Source organism: Homalodisca vitripennis, unplaced genomic scaffold (genome assembly GCF_021130785.1).
Source record: "Homalodisca vitripennis isolate AUS2020 unplaced genomic scaffold, UT_GWSS_2.1 ScUCBcl_4000;HRSCAF=9873, whole genome shotgun sequence".
Lineage (NCBI taxonomy): Eukaryota > Metazoa > Arthropoda > Insecta > Hemiptera > Cicadellidae > Homalodisca > Homalodisca vitripennis.
The window spans coordinates 25,654-43,666 of NW_025780111.1; the positions used below are offsets into that span (position 1 = coordinate 25,654).

At 37.7% G+C, this 18,013-nt stretch overlaps 1 protein-coding gene across 1 annotated transcript; it reads left to right on the top strand.

Moving 5' to 3' along the window:
• The first annotated feature begins 949 nt into the window (after window positions 1-949).
• LOC124372770 (sentrin-specific protease 1-like) lies at window positions 950-1,399 on the top strand. Its single transcript, XM_046831181.1, has one exon. The coding sequence runs from the start codon at window positions 950-952 to the stop codon at window positions 1,397-1,399; it is 450 nt and encodes a 149-aa protein (XP_046687137.1).
• Window positions 1,400-18,013: the final 16,614 nt, after the last annotated feature.

Here is an 18,013-nt window from a genome sequence, read left to right on the forward strand (position 1 = left end):
TGGATCGCAGTTTACGGCCAAGCTATGGCGTAATTTACTGGAGAGTTGGGGAATCGAACATCAACTGACAGCACCCTACACGCCTCAAGAGAATCCGGTGGAGCGGGCGAATCGAGTCCTAAAGACGATGATCGCACAGTACGTCAAAGAAGATCAACGGCTTTGGGACATACACTTGAACGAATTCAGGTACGCCATGAACACCGCCGTACATGATTCTACGGGATTTACTCCAACTTTAATAAATTTTGGACGGGAATTGCGGTTACCGAATGCAATCCATGGCCCTCTAGAGGTACAGAATGGGCAAAATGACTCCGAGTCTCATGTGACAGATACGAACCGGAAAAGATTAGAAGCTTTCGCGAAACTGTACAAGCAATGTCATTCGAATTTAGAAAGAGCGAGTCGATCTCAAGCAAAATATTACAACCTAAGGCGGAGAGAGGAAAACTTCCGGGTTGGGGAGTTGGTGTGGCTGAAACAACACCATCTCTCGTCTGCGATTGACTCTTTCGCCTCGAAGCTAGCGGCGAAATACGACGGGCCTTATAAAATTGTAGAAAGGTTCGGATCAAAACATCTATAGCCTCTGTGGTCGAAAAAAGAATGTGCTACGAGCTCACGTCAAAGACTTAAAAAAGCATGTCGACTAAGGGAAACACGTCTTCTATCTGGCTGAATAAGCCGGATGTTGCAGCTCCTACTGGGTAAGTAGTAGGCTGTAACTTCGCACGATGTAGATAAGGATGTCAAGTTTAGTTTTGTGATTCCTGCATGTGTTGAATTCTTGCTTTGGGTTGCAGGTTGCACGCTAACTGCACTATCCCCTGCTATTTGCATTTGTAGTTTTTGTCTGCTTGAGTGGTTAACTTGTGGTTTTGCACGGTAGTCTAGAGCTTGGCTTGTGTGTCTGGGTTTTTGTTCCACAGTTTGGCAGATAAGGAAGATGGCACGAGTCGTAAGGAAACAGGTCCGTTTGCTGCCATGCGATTCCGAGCGGCTTTTTCCTGGACAGCTGCTAAACGGCGAGGTAATTTCGGCGTATCTGCGGCTTCTGGAGAGATGGAATGCTATGGATCATAACCTGCCAAATGTCCTCGCACTAGATTCCTACTTCTTCACGGTGCTGAAGAGATCCGGCCACGAGCGAGCGCGGGGTCACCATCGCGACCAGGACTTGTGGGATTATGAGAAAATCCTCGTCGTACATGAGGAGTTGGCGGACGTCGGCCACTGGTGGCTTCTCGTAGTAGAGCCACGGAAGGAAACCATCAGCGCATACGACTCCCTAAAAGGAAGAAACCACAAGCCGGCGATGGATCTTCTGCGCGAATACCTGAAGAAGGAGGAGATGAGGGCCCAAGACCGAGGCCCGGAGTTGGTGCCTCTACGGTGAGCGGAGTTGTCCTTCACAGGACAACCTTGTGGACTGTGGGGTTTTCCTCTGCGCTATTGCCGGAGCCATCTGCGGGGGACGGGAAGCTAAGGAATTGCGAGTAGATGGCCGAGAAATTCCGGCGGCAGATGGCGAAAGAACTTCGGGAGGATTCGGTGACCGAGAACAAGAGCAGCCAGCCGGAATTGTTTCAGGGGGAGGAACCGGACTGGTCCTTCGAAGATCTGGCCAAAGAGTTAGACCAGCTAACTGACCCAACGAAGTGGTCACTTATACTTCCGGCCGAGGACGAAACACCAGAAGAGATCGGTGTCCTGCAGGAGGAGGTGGACGCGATAAACCCACCGGAAGGTGCCGCGGGAAACGTCCTCGGGACACATGGAGGTTGACAAGTGTATGTCTCCCAAACCCACACTACTAGAGCTGGCCAGACTGTCACCTATGGACGAGGGTGACGTCCTCTCTTTGTCGCCCGGGTGGAGCATGGGCAGCTCGATTGAAGTGATCCCGGACCCCGAGGAAGAGGAATTCCTTCGAGTAGCCCCGTCGGTGAAATCCCAGCCAGAGGAGACGGCAACGCAGGAAAGGATGGGGCGACCCTCCAGAGCGTCCTCACTGCACCAAACCAAAGAGGACCCGTGGCAAACGCCGTACCATGAAGGTCCAGATACCGAGGACGAACGAGTGGAAGAGGATAAATGTCCGGAAATTGGGCCTTCCAGTCTTCCCAAAGAAAAAAAAATGGAAAGAGAGGGCAGTTGAAGAAGAATTTTTATTATGTTTTCTCCTACGGGGCGTAGGGGAATTTAGTAATTCGAGAACGAAGTGTACACTTTTAGTTTGCCTTATTTCTTTTATGTTGAGTTTTTGTGAAAAGTAAGTTTATTTTGATTTGTTAATCCGACTTCAGAGTCTTTTTTTTAGTTTTTATTTTCTCCACGAAAGTAAAGTGGGGGGTGTAAGGGTTCAATTTTATAACCCGTTTTTTTTCTGAAATGAGGAAAACGTTTATTTTGACAAGTAGGTGTGTCGATTTATTTTTTTTTATTTATTTTTTTTTTTTGCTTGCTAACGTCGTGGAGTGAAGCCAATTCGAGGAGAAGAGTTTTCGCTTGCGGGACGTCGGTTTATGAAGTCTGAAGTCGAGTCGAGGAATACGAGAGCCCTGTACGAGAGAATACGCAGTCGGCATATATCGTCTTTTGGTGAGTCACCCCGAATTGTAATCCTATTCCTAAAATTAATAACTCAGTGCGTAGGATAGGTTAACAGCAGCTTATAGGTCATTGCGGTTAGTGCCAGTAGCGTATCTATTCATTATAGGTTACACTACCCTTCACTACCTATCCTAGTTTGCAAAACGCGTATTTTGCATCCTATAAGCCGCGTAGGTTTGTGATCCTATTCCTAAAATTGATTAATTCGGTGCGTAGGATAGGTTAAGACCAGCTTATAGGCTATCTCGTTTAGTGACAGTAGAGTATCTATTAAATATAGGTTCTATTACCTTTCACTAACTGTCCTAGTTTGCAAACGCGTATTTTGCATCTTGTAAGCCGCGTAGGCTTGTTATCCTATTCCTAAAATTAATAACTCAGTGCGTAGGATAGGTTAACAGCAGCTTATAGGTTATTGCGGTTAGTGCCAGTAGCGTATCTATTCATTATAGGTTACACTACCCTTCACTACCTATCCTAGTTTGCAAACGCGTATTTTTGCATCCTATAAGCCGCGTAGGTTTGTGATCCTATTCCTAAAATTGATAATTCGGTGCGTAGGATAGGTTAAGACCAGCTTATAGTCTATCTCGTTTAGTGACAGTAGAGTATCTATTAAATATAGGTTCTATTACCTTTCACTACCTGTCCTAGTTTGCAAACGCGTATTTTGCATCCTGTAAGCCGCGTAGGCTTGTTATCCTGTTCCTAAAATTAATAATTCGGTGCGTAGGATAGGTTAACAGCAGGTTATAGGTTATTGCGGTTAGTGACAGTAGCGTATCTATTCATTATAGGTTACACTACCCTTCACTACCTATCCTAGTTTGCAAACGCGTATTTTGCATCCTATAAGCCGCGTAGGTTTGTGATCCTATTCCTAAAATTGATAATTCGGTGCGTAGGATAGGTTAAGACCAGCTTATAGGTTATTGCGGTTAGTGACAGTAGTGTGTATATTCACTGTAGGTTCTACTACCCTTCACTACCTGTCCTAGTTTGCAAACGCATATTTTGTATCCTGTAGGCCGCGTAGGCTTGTTGTCCTATTCCTAAAATTAATAATTCGGTGCGTAGGATAGGTTAACAGCAGCTCATAGGTTATTGCGGTTAGTGACAGTAGTGTGTCTATTCACTGTAGGCTCTACTACCCTTCACTACCTGTCCTAGTTTGCAAACGGATATTTGGAAACCTATAAGCTGTATAGGTTTGTTATCCTATTCTTAAAAGTTAATAGTTTGGTGCATAAGATAAGTTAGGTGTATGTACTTGGTCAATCTACTAGATATAGCATATATAAACCTTTCTATAGCTCATGATAATATATTTTGCTTACTTTAAGTCGTGTAGGCCTAATAGCCTAAGCTCAAAGTTATTGATCAACGCCAGGATAGGCTGGGAACTTAATTTAGGCTATCTAGGTAACAGCCTTGTTTACAGATATATTATTCTTTGGCTTAATAAACCTCTGAATTCTCAGCCCGGTTTCTAAATAATATTTGTTTGGTGCCCTGTAAATCGCATAAGCTTTACTTCCTACTTCGAAGAGTATGTTTCAAAGTGAATGTTAGGTTGTAGGCTATAACAAACTTTTAATGCTTGTTAATATTAGCATATTTGATACTAAGGGCTTAAAGAGGAAAATAGTACACACGAAATACCTGTATTATTGCTGAACTAGGATACTTGTATTAAATAACCTAAATATATTTGCTTGAAGGGATTTAGCTGCTTCACAGGAGAGGGATATAACACAAGACTTCCCTTAGACATTTTGCTTCCAGCTTAACTTATAAACTTATACGTTAACGTTAGTCTTGTTAGTATAGAGAAGGAATCTGTTTGGTTTTAATATATTTAATATTTTATTTTGATACTATAAAGTCAAAACATAACCTCAGCTTAACACAGCACAACAACACACTGAAGGAAGAAGAAACGAGCAGACGATACTGAGACCGGTTCGAGCCAACGGCTGTGGAATAAAGATCTCGCGGACCACCGATATTAAAAATCTGTTTTCCTCACGCACAAATAATTGTCAAATAGTCGTCGTTACAATAGGATTTATTTCTAAACGTCACATTTTAGAACGGAGCATTGACAGTTCTAATCGACATTTATTTACGTGAAATCGCGAGACATAGAACAGAAAACTGTGATGATATCGTTCTATTGAGGAGTGCGAATAACTGAATTCGCTCTGAACGAGTCTGAGATTTTCTGTTCACTCACGTTTAACCTTGTGTATCATATCGATCTCTACCAGCGTACGGTGAGGGCGCGGGTAAGATAGAAATAGCTATAAGTCGATATCACAACCCTGGAATAGAACCCAGCACGACTGCAACTATCAGGGCAGACGATATAAAAAGCGATTTCACCGAAACATCTCACAATTGAAGAGGGAGCTCTTCTAATTGGAAAAACAAACAACAACAAAGAAACAAACAAAGTAAAAGTAAACAAACAATTGTCATATAATTTGAAATGTAATGCAAGAGGCGTTTGAACATCAAAGAAGCCATCGTCAGGTATTAATTAAAAAAAGTTAATAATGTATAATAATTAAATATGCGTATAATATTGAGGATCAAAATGTATACAGTTTATTGTTTCAGGAAAAGGTAACATTTGAATTGGTGAAAAATTAACATCCAATATCTTAAAATAATGGTTTTCAGTATATAATGATTCATAACAGTATATTTAATCATGTTTATAAACTGATTTTTAACAATTTAATGGAATTATTACTCTAACTTTTCAGTCCGGTTATCGAGCTTTGATAAAGTTGTTACTTCAATATTAAAAAAAATATATAGAGAATATATTTTTCCGGCTGTGAAGTCACATGAAAAGTTTTGTAAAACACTTTGTGAGCAACTGACAACACTGATACAGTTTGAAATTATTATGAATTTTGAATGCTATGCAGCGGTTTTTTTTGTGAGTTGTGTTAGTGTTTTATTCAATTTCGATCATTTGCACCTTCTAAATAAAGTATAATACGTTAAGTTTGGTTTATTTGCAACTAAAAACATTCTCAAATCGCAGATAATAACTATATTTTCCCTTTAAAATTTATTTACACACATATTTATTTATAAAATATTATTCGTTTGTGTTTGAATCATAAATAAAACTTGATGTAACAGTTAATCTATATTGGCAATACTTTTGCTATGTCACACAAAAACTTAAAAAAAAAATATGTACACACAAGAATAATTTTTAGAATTAAGATATTTTTGTTTTTATCTTGTAATTTGTGCATTTATATGTATAAGTCCAATAAGTCCATAACAATTTCTTATTTAAAGCTATGCATCTTTGATAAACAAAGTAAATGCAAGTACAGGGGAACAACAGGGCTCAGGATATTCATGTGGAGGGGACTATGTTAAATATTTTATAAATTTTTATCAATTGAATTAAATGTTTCATGAGTAATGTATTTTATATTCTTATTAAATATTGTCTGAAATGGACTATATCTGTTGTATAGAAAAAAAAAATTGAATTAATTTTTTTGAATTTAGACTTTTGCTGTCTAAAGGTTCTTTTATAGTAGAAATAGTAATAAACTATGCAATTTCCGTACATATTATGTATTCCCTAAAATAGTTATATCAGTGTAATTAACATACAAACAAGATATTCAGACTGTTTGCATTCCCAATCAATGTGAATAAATTAGACTGAAACAGTATTGTTGATTTAATAATATTAGCATCAGTTACTGTTCAAACAAGATATAAATATTGCTTACTAAAGAACTTTGATTGAAATTACACTACAACAGTTGACCATTGTTTATATACCCTAAAAATAACAATGCTTTTTTAAAGTATTTGATTTAAACCTAAAAAATTAACTGTAAACAATTTTAACTATTATTATGTGAAATCACAGGTTGCAAACCGCAACAAACAGGTAAATTAACTGTGTTTAAATTAATTAAAGCCATGGTCATTCATGTTGTAACGTTTTAGCATTGAAAAGGTGAATGAAACCAAAATTTTAAGAGAGTAATATATAATTATAATAGTGCTTTATCAACTACGTTATTACAATTATTTGCTTGAAAAATATTTTTATTCTAGTTACATATCTTATGATAGTAAAAATCTTTTTAGGATTTATAGAAAACTTGTTCTAAACTCCCATTTCAGTCCAGTTATGATTTTCTTTAAAGAATTTCTGATGGACGCTCATCAAACACAACCCAGTCAATCTGTCCTCTCCCATTGTACTTCTCAGTTAGGTCTCTACCCTCCAAAGCGTACTGAAAGATCACTCAACAGAAGCCATAGTGGATGGGAAAGCAGAAGAAAGCTTAAAATGAGGAGTGCATGCCTTATTTCAGGAACAAATTATCCTCCTTCAAAAGTACAGCCACTTTAATATCCTTTAATTTGTCTCCTGCTAATCCTCTTTTTCCATAGATTATACAACAAATTAAATTCTGCAGAGACATCACCCAACTCATAAAACTCTATTAAATACTTCACATTTTTCCCAAATCTTTTTAAGCAATTTTTTAGCATGTATGATGGATGAAGATGGGATAAGGCAAAAGCAGGGGTATTTTTGTGTGAGAATCTAACATTCAATGATAAAGTTAGGGTCAAAATAAGGGATGATCAACGACTGTCTCCAGTATTCAATTACAGTCTCAGATTGTGGATTACTCCTGTGTATTTGCTTTTGAACAATTTGTGGAACTGTTAACTCAACGCCGACTTTCTCTGTGATATCATGTGATTTTTTTAAAGTAATTCATCAGAAACATGTTCAATTTCTTGTCTTAATCAACAGCCAGACCGAATAAAATTAGCGACTTTTTATCATCTATTTTTGACATTGAAGGGTGACTTGGCTACAAATCATCTTCAATGTCTTCTCTGCCATCTTTAAAACGCTTAAACCAATCAATAAACATTCACTGCCATACACTCTTTCAGTAAATTATAAGTTTCAGTAGCAGCTTTTCTAAGTTTAAAGTGAAATTTCACAATAATTTGTTGCTTTACTATTACACTAACCATTGTATCCAGCACAATAAAAAAATGCAAACGTGGGCTCTGACTAAACGGTGTTGTTTACAGAAGTGGGACAAGTTGCATACTAAAGAGAAAGGTTCACACTAAACAACTGTTGATTAATAGTGATTGAGGCATGCCTCCTTGATCCGCAGCAGTGTCAGTCATGTTATTTAATAGCCACACCTCGTATGATCAAACAATTGAAAACCCAAGAACCTGTGTTTTACTCTCTACACAAATTAATGGTTTTCCTGTTACAGAAGTAATAACAAGTTATATGGTGGCAGTGGCACCATATGAAAGTTGCCTCACAAGTGAAAATGAGGTAATTATTGCCTCAGCATATTGCTCTAATCTATTAAACAAACTGTCCACTGGTGGAAATAGAAATGCTGCTGCAGTACTGCGGAGAAAGAGGTGTGGCTCTCATCCACGTCTGTAACTGTAATGCGCACCATACCTTCTGAGGCAGCACCAACATCACTCTAATTTATATTTTGTAGTGATTTAGTATTAGAAAATAAGGAGTCTGATTCCACATTTATTACAAAAGTAAAACTTTGTACATCACCTCCTTCTAAAGGCCTAAAAGATGTTAACATCACCTTCGGACCATTGTTTCATTAGGTTCAACCTAGAGGTGGAAATAGATCTAGGGTTCACAATTCTACTAACTGAAGGGGATATAGAATGTCCCTATCAATAGAGTTGATGTAAATAAAACCTTTTCAGAAGAATGAGTTTGAACTGGAAAGACTGGCATCATTGGTAAAAAGGCCTATGAGAAAAACAGCTCCCTTAGAAACAACAGGCTAAACTAATGTGTGTCTTTGTGAACAAGGAGGGAAAAGGCATGTTGGAATGCCTCACTCAAGATGCCCCAAACTTTTCTATGCAACTGTTGTCGTAGGGAAGGTCAAGGATTAACCCATCAAAAACAAGTATAATAACTTTCAATAGACAGAGGAAATTCCAGCTTGCACAACCTATTCTGGAAGATACTAGAATATTACAATGTTGTCAAGTATCTAGGAGAAGTTATAGAAAGCATTTTATGCTAACATGGAATCCACATATCTAAAACATTTTATCCAAAGCGACAAGGGCCCTTGGGGCCTGCAAAAAGACTCTGGATTTAAATGGGACTGAAACCTAAAATGATATATTGGATGTATATAAAACCAATGGACACACATATGCTGCTCTAGTGTGGTGACCGAAAGTAGAACAAAAAAACAGTTGCCGAGAGGCTGCTGAGTCTTCAAAGGTTAGCTTGTGTAAGAATTACCGGGACAATGAGCTCCTGTCCAACTTTAGCACTTGAAGCAGTTTTGACATAAACTCCTCTGGGACAGGAGATGAAGATGATAGCCGCATTAAGTGCAATGAAGCTTCTGAGTAAAAACGTGATTAAGCCTACCTCCTCAGAAGGACACATGAAAACTTAGGAATTTCCTGAGGCTGAAAATATGTTAACCTATGTATCAGAGAGTATGGTTATGAAATACTCCTTTGAAAACCCATATTTAGTCTCTATTAAATATGGGGGAAAATGCAGAAATGAGGAGGCCTGCCCTACAAAGTAAGGAGTCTAGAAGTATTTCACAGATGAATCACACATTGACTCTAGGGCAGGATTTGCTATATACGGACCAGGAGTAAACTTAGCAGTGCCCCCGAGAAAACACGACACATTCTTACAAGTGGAAATCAAGGCAATAGAATTATGTGCCAGAAGACGTACAAATGAGGCCAATAATAGGGGCAGAATATTTAATCCTCTCAGATAGTCAGGCTGCACTAAAGGCACTTTGATGCAGCTCCTTTGACTCTAAAGCAGTATGGGAATGTAAGAATGTACTATAAGAACTGGTAAGGAGGATTAAAGTACACTGTTAGGTACCGGGCCACGTGGGCATTCAGAAAAAAAAGATCCTCTTACCGAAATAGGTACAGAAACTCTTATGGTAGGACAAGAGCCAGGCTGTGGAGTAGTTTTCTTTTACAGTAAAGCCCTAATTAACGGTTGGGAAGACGATTACATCCTTAAACTGGAAAAAGGTCTCAGGCATAAGACAATCTAAAATGTTTATCTCTTCTTATGCTAAAGGGTGGTCAGCTCTCCTAGAAACAATAAGGAGGATATATGATTTATATTAGGAATAATGACAGGCCTTGCTCCCTGAATAACCTTAAAACCCCTCTTTTGTTGCCCACCATTACTGTCTTCTACCTAAATTGTGGTTTTCATATAATATAGTTAGTCCAGATAAACCCCTCTTTGTTTTGCTTTAATAAAAGGTGTCACATGAGGCGTTCTTTGTAAATCTGTTGCTATTTTTTAAACTTGACAGAATGTATTCCCATATTAAAAATTTGTACTATTATTTATTTAACAATAAAGTTAGTACTTTTAATTTTTGAATGCCCCTATTTTTAGTTATAAGTTTGTCAGCCTTTTGCAAGCAAGGGCCACCAAGCAATTATTGGTCCTCATCGAAGCTAACACGTTAATAAATGTTTATAGATGCTTACACTACTGAATTTTAAAATAAGTTTGACTATTGTAGTAATGTTGAATTATGTAAAAGCAAATACACAAAGAAAAGCTAAAAATACATTCAAATTAAACATAATTTTATTAGCACAAAAATGGTTAGATAATGCGGCCAATAGTTCTTATTGAAAATTAGAGATTGTATTTATTATATTACTACCAAAGAGATTTATTTGAAATTAATAATTTCACCACTTTCCATGAACACGAAGACCAATAGCAACTTAAGGAGCTATACATTTTGGATGACATACAATCTTTGTTGTAAAAACTATATACAATATCACAGCCAGATATGAACTCTTGATATTGCAGAAAGTAGTGATTGCCCTTAGTAGATCGTCAAAACTAACGTAAAATACCATCTCCTCTGTGGAACCACAAAGATGAAGACTTCCATCGTAGACGGCCACCACCCATAATTTAGCTCCAAGTAGATACTCCCATCTGTGGAACCGCAAAGATGAAGACTTCCATCGTAGACGGCCACCACTCATAATTTAGCTCCAAGTAGATACTCCCATTTGTGGAACCGCAAAGATGAAGACTTCCATCGTAGACGGCCACCACTCATAATTTAGCTGCAAGTACATACTCTCCTCTGTGGTACCGCAAATATGAAGACTTCCATCGTAGACGGCCACCACTCATAATTTAGCTCCAAGTAGATACTCCCATCTGTGGAACCGCAAAGATGAAAGACTTCCATCGTAGACGGCCACCACTCATAATTTAGCTCCAAGTACATACTCCCCGCTGTGGAACCCCAAAGATGAAGACTTCCCATCGTAGACGGCCACCACTCATAATTTAGCTCCAAGTAGATACTCCCATCTGTGGAACCGCAAAGATGAAGACTTCCATCGTAGACGGCCACCACTCATAATTTAGCTCCAAGTAGATACTCCCATCTGTGGAACCGCAAAGATGAAGACTTCCATCGTAGACGGCCACCACTCATATAATTTAGCTCCAAGTAGATACTCCCATCTGTGGAACCGCAAAGATGAAGACTTCCATCGTAGACGGCCACCACTCATAATTTAGCTCCAAGTAGATACTCCCATCTGTGGAACCGCAAAGATGAAGACTTCCATCGTAGACGGCCACCACTCATAATTTAGCTCCAAGTAGATACTCCCATCTGTGGAACCGCAAAGATGAAGACTTCCATCGTAGACGGCCACCACTCATAATTTAGCTCCAAGTAGATACTCCCATCTGTGGAACCGCAAAGATGAAGACTTCCATCGTAGACGGCCACCACTCATAATTTAGCTCCAAGTAGATACTCCCCATCTGTGGAACCGCCAAGATGAAGACTTCCATCGTAGACGGCCACCACTCATAATTTAGCTCCAAGTAGATACTCCCATCTGTGGAACCGCAAAGATGAAGACTTCCATCGTAGACGGCCACTACTCATAATTTAGCTCCAAGTACATACTCCCATCTGTGGAACCGCAAAGATGAAGACTTCCATCGTAGACGGCCACCACTCATAATTTAGCTCCAAGTAGATACTCCCATCTGTGGAAACCGCAAAGATGAAGACTTCCATCGTAGACGGCCACCACTCATAATTTAGCTCCAAGTAGATACTCCCATCTGTGGAACCGCAAAGATGAAGACTTCCATCGTAGACGGCCACCACTCATAATTTAGCTCCAAGTAGATACTCCCATCTGTGGAACCGCAAAGATGAAGACTTCCATCGTAGACGGCCACCACTCATAATTTAGCTCCAAGTACATACTCCCATCTGTGGAACCGCAAAAGATGAAGACTTCCATCGTAGACGGCCACCACTCATAATTTAGCTCCAAGTAGATACTCCCATCTGTGGAACCGCAAAGATGAAGACTTCCATCGTAGACGGCCACCACTCATAATTTAGCTCCAAGTAGATACTCCCATCTGTGGAACCGCAAAGATGAAAGACTTCCATCGTAGACGGCCATAGCTCAGAATTCATCTCCAAGTGGCGTACATCCTCAATAGAACTGGTGTTACTACCAGTGTAGTCGCTATTGGTCAAATTTTTTGTATTGAATTTTGAATCAGCAGTGGTAAATTTAATAAATCTTGTTACTAGAAAAAGTTTCTTTAAACTTCAAAATCTCTGTTTTTTAAATCAAATTATTAAAAAATATGGCACTATAATAACTGCTAAAATTTAATTTTAATAGAAACATGCTTTCAATTATTTAGAATTTCAAGTGATAATTTACTAAATTACTACCATGGTAACAAAACTGTTGGATTGTTGAGCACAGTATCAACTTAGTTTTATTTGGTTTTAAAACAATCCACCCCCATGAAGATTTATAGTCATGATATTTACACATGTAAAGTAACATAGATTTCAGGGAGTGGAAGGGGTAAACATTATTTGTAACAAACAACTTCAAAGATCCCTAGACTCAAGCAATCCATATAAATCATACATATTTACACATATATTATGAAAATACAAAATTGTTGGTGTAAAACAGACTATATATTTTTCTATAAAAACATTATTATGAAATAACAACTTAATAGAACTCAAAATACTGGAATAAGAAACTTGTATAAATGTTAAAAATTTAAATTATAATACGAGTATAGTAATTCTTTGTTTAAAGTTTGTTATTGACAAGGTTTGAAAGGACAACAGGATTTCAGACCTTTGCCATCGTTATAGGTTACAAAAGGTATAACACAACGTTTCGAGGTTTGGAATCTAACCTATTCGTCAGGTGGGGAAGGTATTAATACACACAAAAATAAAAAAAAAAGGGAAAGGGGTTCAAACATACCCAAGAGCTAAGTCCAGCTTCTAGAAAATTCTAGAAGTCCAGGCATTATCACTGTACAGACCTGAGTTTAGCCATCAAATATAATATTTGAGAGATTTTTTACTAACTTTAATATTTTTATATTATATTTCCTGTGCTCAGGACTATTAGTTGATGTTACTGAATTGGGGAGATTGCCGAGGTGAAGTTGTTTGTTGCGTGTTAGCCAAGTCTGAAGCTATACTGCAGAGTAATATGTTGGTGTGTAGTCCAGTTGTCCCATCCACTTCTCCGCCCCCACAATCACTCCAGTTAATTTTCAGACCAGTGTCTGACCATTTCTTTAAATAATTGTTTACTGGTTTAATATGTCTAACCTTACGTTGTAAGGTTTTATATCTAAAGATCAGAATCGATCTAGTTCTTGAAGATTCGGGTTTCTTTTGTTATAACACATTACAATGGCAAATACCCATGATTAAAACTTCCTTTGATATTATCCGTAGACAATAATAAACTTTAAAACTAACAAGTTTGTGAAGTAAAAACTGAGGTGCTCATTCCTTTTTCTGATGTGGAGTCTCGTGGGCTGCAGCATTAGACATGAAAGCTGAGAACTTAGCACCACCCCGACCCACTGGGACATCTAACACTGAAGGAGGCTGATGCCATAAGGCGGATTTGTTCTGGTTTCCTGAAGTGTTGACAAACTAAATCTTGGAATATGAGATACGTCTTACAGACACCTGTCCCGTGTGTTCACATCCATATAAACTTGCTCCACCCAAGATGGAAATTCTTAGATATGATTAATTAATTACTTAAAAGTGGATGTGAAACGAGCTGCCTTGCTAAAGTTTTTCCAGTCCAGCTTTCCTAGTGCCAAAACCTAATGGCAAGTCCAGATTGGTCCTTGCTTATCGCAAGCTCAATGCTCAGATTGAAATTGACTCTGTGCCTCTCCCCGATTTGCATTCTGCTTTCAACTGGTTCGGTAAGGCCAAGTATTTCTCAATTTTCAACCTTAATCAGGCTTATAATCAGATTCCTCTAAAGTACGAGTCTCGACCTCTAACTGCCTTTTGCGTGCCTTGGAATTTATACCAGCTCACTCGATTGCCAATGGGTCTTACCAGGATTCTATCTTTCATTATGTCAAATTTAAGTTCGTTTTCAACTATCTAGATGATCTACTCGTGTACAATGAGAGTTTTGTGGAGTACTTGACTCATCTAGAGGAAGTTCTAACTAGGCTGTATAAGTCTGGCCTTACTGTCAATCCTGAAAAGGTGAGTTTCGCTCAGTCTGAAATTTGGTTTCTTCGTCATCTTGTCTCTTCTTGAGGTGTAAAGTATAGATCCAGAAAGAACCCAGGCAATCAGGGAGTTTCCTCCTCCTAAAGATGCCAAGGGTGTTGCCCGTTTTGTGGGAATGATTTAATTATTATTTGTCGTTTCATCCCCAATGTTGCTGAAGTGGCGGCCCCTCTGAACTCTCTTAGAAAAAAGGGTGCCAAGTTTGAGTGGGGTGAAGCGCAACAGACTGCCTTTGAGTTGTTGAAAGAGGCAGTGATGCAGCCACCAGTGGCTATGCCTGATTTTAGTCGTAAGTTCGTCTTGCAAACTAATGCTTCCTCCTTAGCCGTTGCAGCGGTATTGTCGCAAGAAATAGATGGTTATCCGGCAGCCCACTGCTTATGCTTTCACGCATGTTAACTCCTTGTGAGAAAAAGAGTTGTTCTGTTTATAAACTGGAATGTTTGGCTGTCATGTTTAGAATTAACAAGTTTAGGTGTTACCTAGAACACAAGGAACTTTTGTTGGAAACCGACAACTAGGCACTTTATTGGCTCCTTGCTCACCCCCATCAGCTTGGGAAAAATTGGTCGCTGGGTAGTCCAAATTCCTTCCTTTAAGTTCTTGGTGCAGCACGTGCGAGGCACCCAAAATATAATAGCGGACACTCTGTCACACATGTATCACATGTCCAAACAACCACCAGAATTTATCTGAGCCGACATGTTGTGCCGTTGCTCTTAGACTTTCCTCTTGCATTTTCGGGACATTGTTCCACATCACCACAAAGACCCCGAGTTGACTGCTATTATCAATGAGCTTCAAAACGGAGGTGCCCACCCTCCTTATTTTCTGCACAGAGGTGCTCTATGCTGCCGTGACAGGCAGTAGAGAAAACCAAAGTTAGTACTGCCAAGTTTCCTTGAACCGATGGTATTTCAATATTTTCATTCTTCTCCTGTGGGCGGACACCAAGGAATTCAGAAGATCATCGCGATGATTAGGGATCAGTTCATCTGGAAAGGTTATGGACCGGGATGTTGCGGTTCGAGTACGTTCTTGCGAATTGTGCTAGCTAAGCAAACCCGCTCAAAATACCAATTTAGATCTTTTGTCATCTGAGGTGGCGAAAAAACCATTGGAGAAGGTTTTTATTGACTATGTTGGGCCTTTCCCACGTAGCAAGTCTGGGAATAAATTCCTGCTTGTTTGTGTTGATGCCTTCTCCAAGTTTGTTTGGTTATTTCCCATTGCGGAGTGCCACAGCGCAGCTCTCGGTGCAAATTCAAGTTTCAAAAATTCTTTATTAGTAGTAAATTACAGTACAATACATACATTTCATGTGCTATGTATAGCACATGCGAAATGAAAAACATCGTTTAATTTAATTTTATATTGTCTTTCGTATTGTTGGCAATTAGTCCTTTACATTTACTTATTTGCTGGTGCAGCTACCATTCCATAACTCAATCCCACAATTACAATCTTACAAACTAAATAACAGTGAATATTATTAATACTAACAGATTTCTATAACCTCTAATTCCATTACAATAACAACAAATACTTTCTTTAAACAAACCAGAAAAAAATCTATAATGACTTAAACAACATTATAAATAACACATGTCTAAATAAATAAATAAACAGGAAAAAACACATACAAATTTATAGAAATACATTCAGGAAACGTGCTTTTTCTGTTAATATAAATCTATATAAAAATCTATAAAACAATCCATATTTAACAATCTATATTTAACAAATATAAAACAATTATTAGATAGTACAAATCATTATTATATAAATAAATATAAATTATATACATATATATATATATATATATATATAATATATATATATATATATTGAATTTAGGTTTCTGTTTCCATTAATATATAATTTCCAAAATGTGATACGAATTCATTAAAACATTTTATTCCTGAATAAGAAAACTGTTTCCTTCCTATCTCTTTGAAATAAATGGGAGTCTCAATAGCAATTACATTAGATAAGCGAGTACTCACAGGACATGTCCTCAACTTATATCTCTCCATATTCTTTCTAATATACATAATTGAGCTCAATTTGTATAACTGAGAAAAGGTCAGAATATGTTCTTGTTTGAAGAGATGTGAAACGCTATCAAATTCTTTTAGATGGTACACATTATGTACTGCAAACCTCTGCAATAATATTACCTGTTTCAAAATTTTTTTCATAAGTATCTATTATGATAATCCCGTATTTCATCGTACTTTCAAACCATGAGAAGTATAGTTTCTTCAAATGCTGTGGTTTTAGAAATCCTCTCATATGGTACAGTGAGTAATTAATTTTTCTTAGTTTGCCGTTAAGATAATTTGCATAACAGTCCCATTTTAAATTTCTATCAATTACTAATCCTAGGTATTTCACACTATTTACAACTTCAATCCTCTCACACACACACACCCATACAGACACAAATGCTTATGACAACAAAAATCATTCTCTCTTTGCAATTCCTCACACTTTGTATTCTCTGTCATACAATAATAAACACTTGGACTTGCTACTGTTTATAATTAACTTATTCTGAGTTAGCCACCTGGAAATAACAGACAAGTCCTGAGATCATTTATGTTTTAGGGTGCTTCTGTCATAAGCAGAGCAAACTATGGCCGTGTCATCAGCATATGCAAATATTGAGGAGTATAGCGGTATACATAGTAACTAATTTATAAATATAATAAACATGAGGGGGCCCAACACTCCCCCCTGTGCAATTCCGTGTCTTAAATTTAATTTACCACTATGTACACCACCAACTTTTACTACCTGCGTCCTACAATTACAAAAAGATTCAAGCCACTTGAATGCATCGCCACCGATTCCATACACTTTAATTTTATTTAACAGTATATCCAATATCCACTAAGTCAAAAGCTATCTGAAAATCTAAATAAATAGATAAAACCTTTTTATTTTTATTAATTAAATCCGCTATGCATTTAACATGATTTTCAATGGCTAAGTCTGTTCCTCTGCCTGGTAAAAATCCAAATTGTTGACTCGAAAACAAATTTCTACATAAAAAATAATCCAGAATCTGGTCTTTAACTATTACTTCAAAAATCTTTGCTACTGTATTAATCAATGAGATCGGTCTATAAGAGGAAATTTGGGAGGGATTCCCTGATTTAAAAATGGGAATAACACAAGCAATTTTAAATACAACCTGTTCTAGTGACTTGCTGTAAATATTAAAAAGAAGTGGGAGAAATATATCTATATTTTTTTTAATAGTTAGTATACTTATTCCATCCACGCCACAACTTTTTTTATTCTGAATTTTATTTATAACTTCAAGAATGCCGTCATAAGTTACAGAAAACGATTGCAGTACTATACTATTATCACAATTATCAGGCTTATCACATACAAACATATATCACAGCCAAAATTTTGCTCCCTCAAATGTGTAGTAACATTCACATAATAATCATTGAAAACTGTCAACCACAAATCTCTCATTACCACTTACCCTAACCATCGAATCTTCATATTGTACACATTTTATTGACGTTCTTCGATGGCTTCAGTAACATTAAGAGTTAGCCTTTTTATCCCAATGACAAAAGTGTATCGTACAACTCAAAAATTGCTGCGGTCAATATGGGTCTGTTCTGGTCGTTTAAATTCACCCCCCGGTCTAATCTATTTATAGTTCCACA

Excerpts from the sequence above, each read along its gene's own strand:
- LOC124372770 (XM_046831181.1), top strand. The coding sequence starts at position 950 with ATGGCACGAGTCGTAAGGAAACAGGTCCGTTTGCTGCCATGCGATTCC.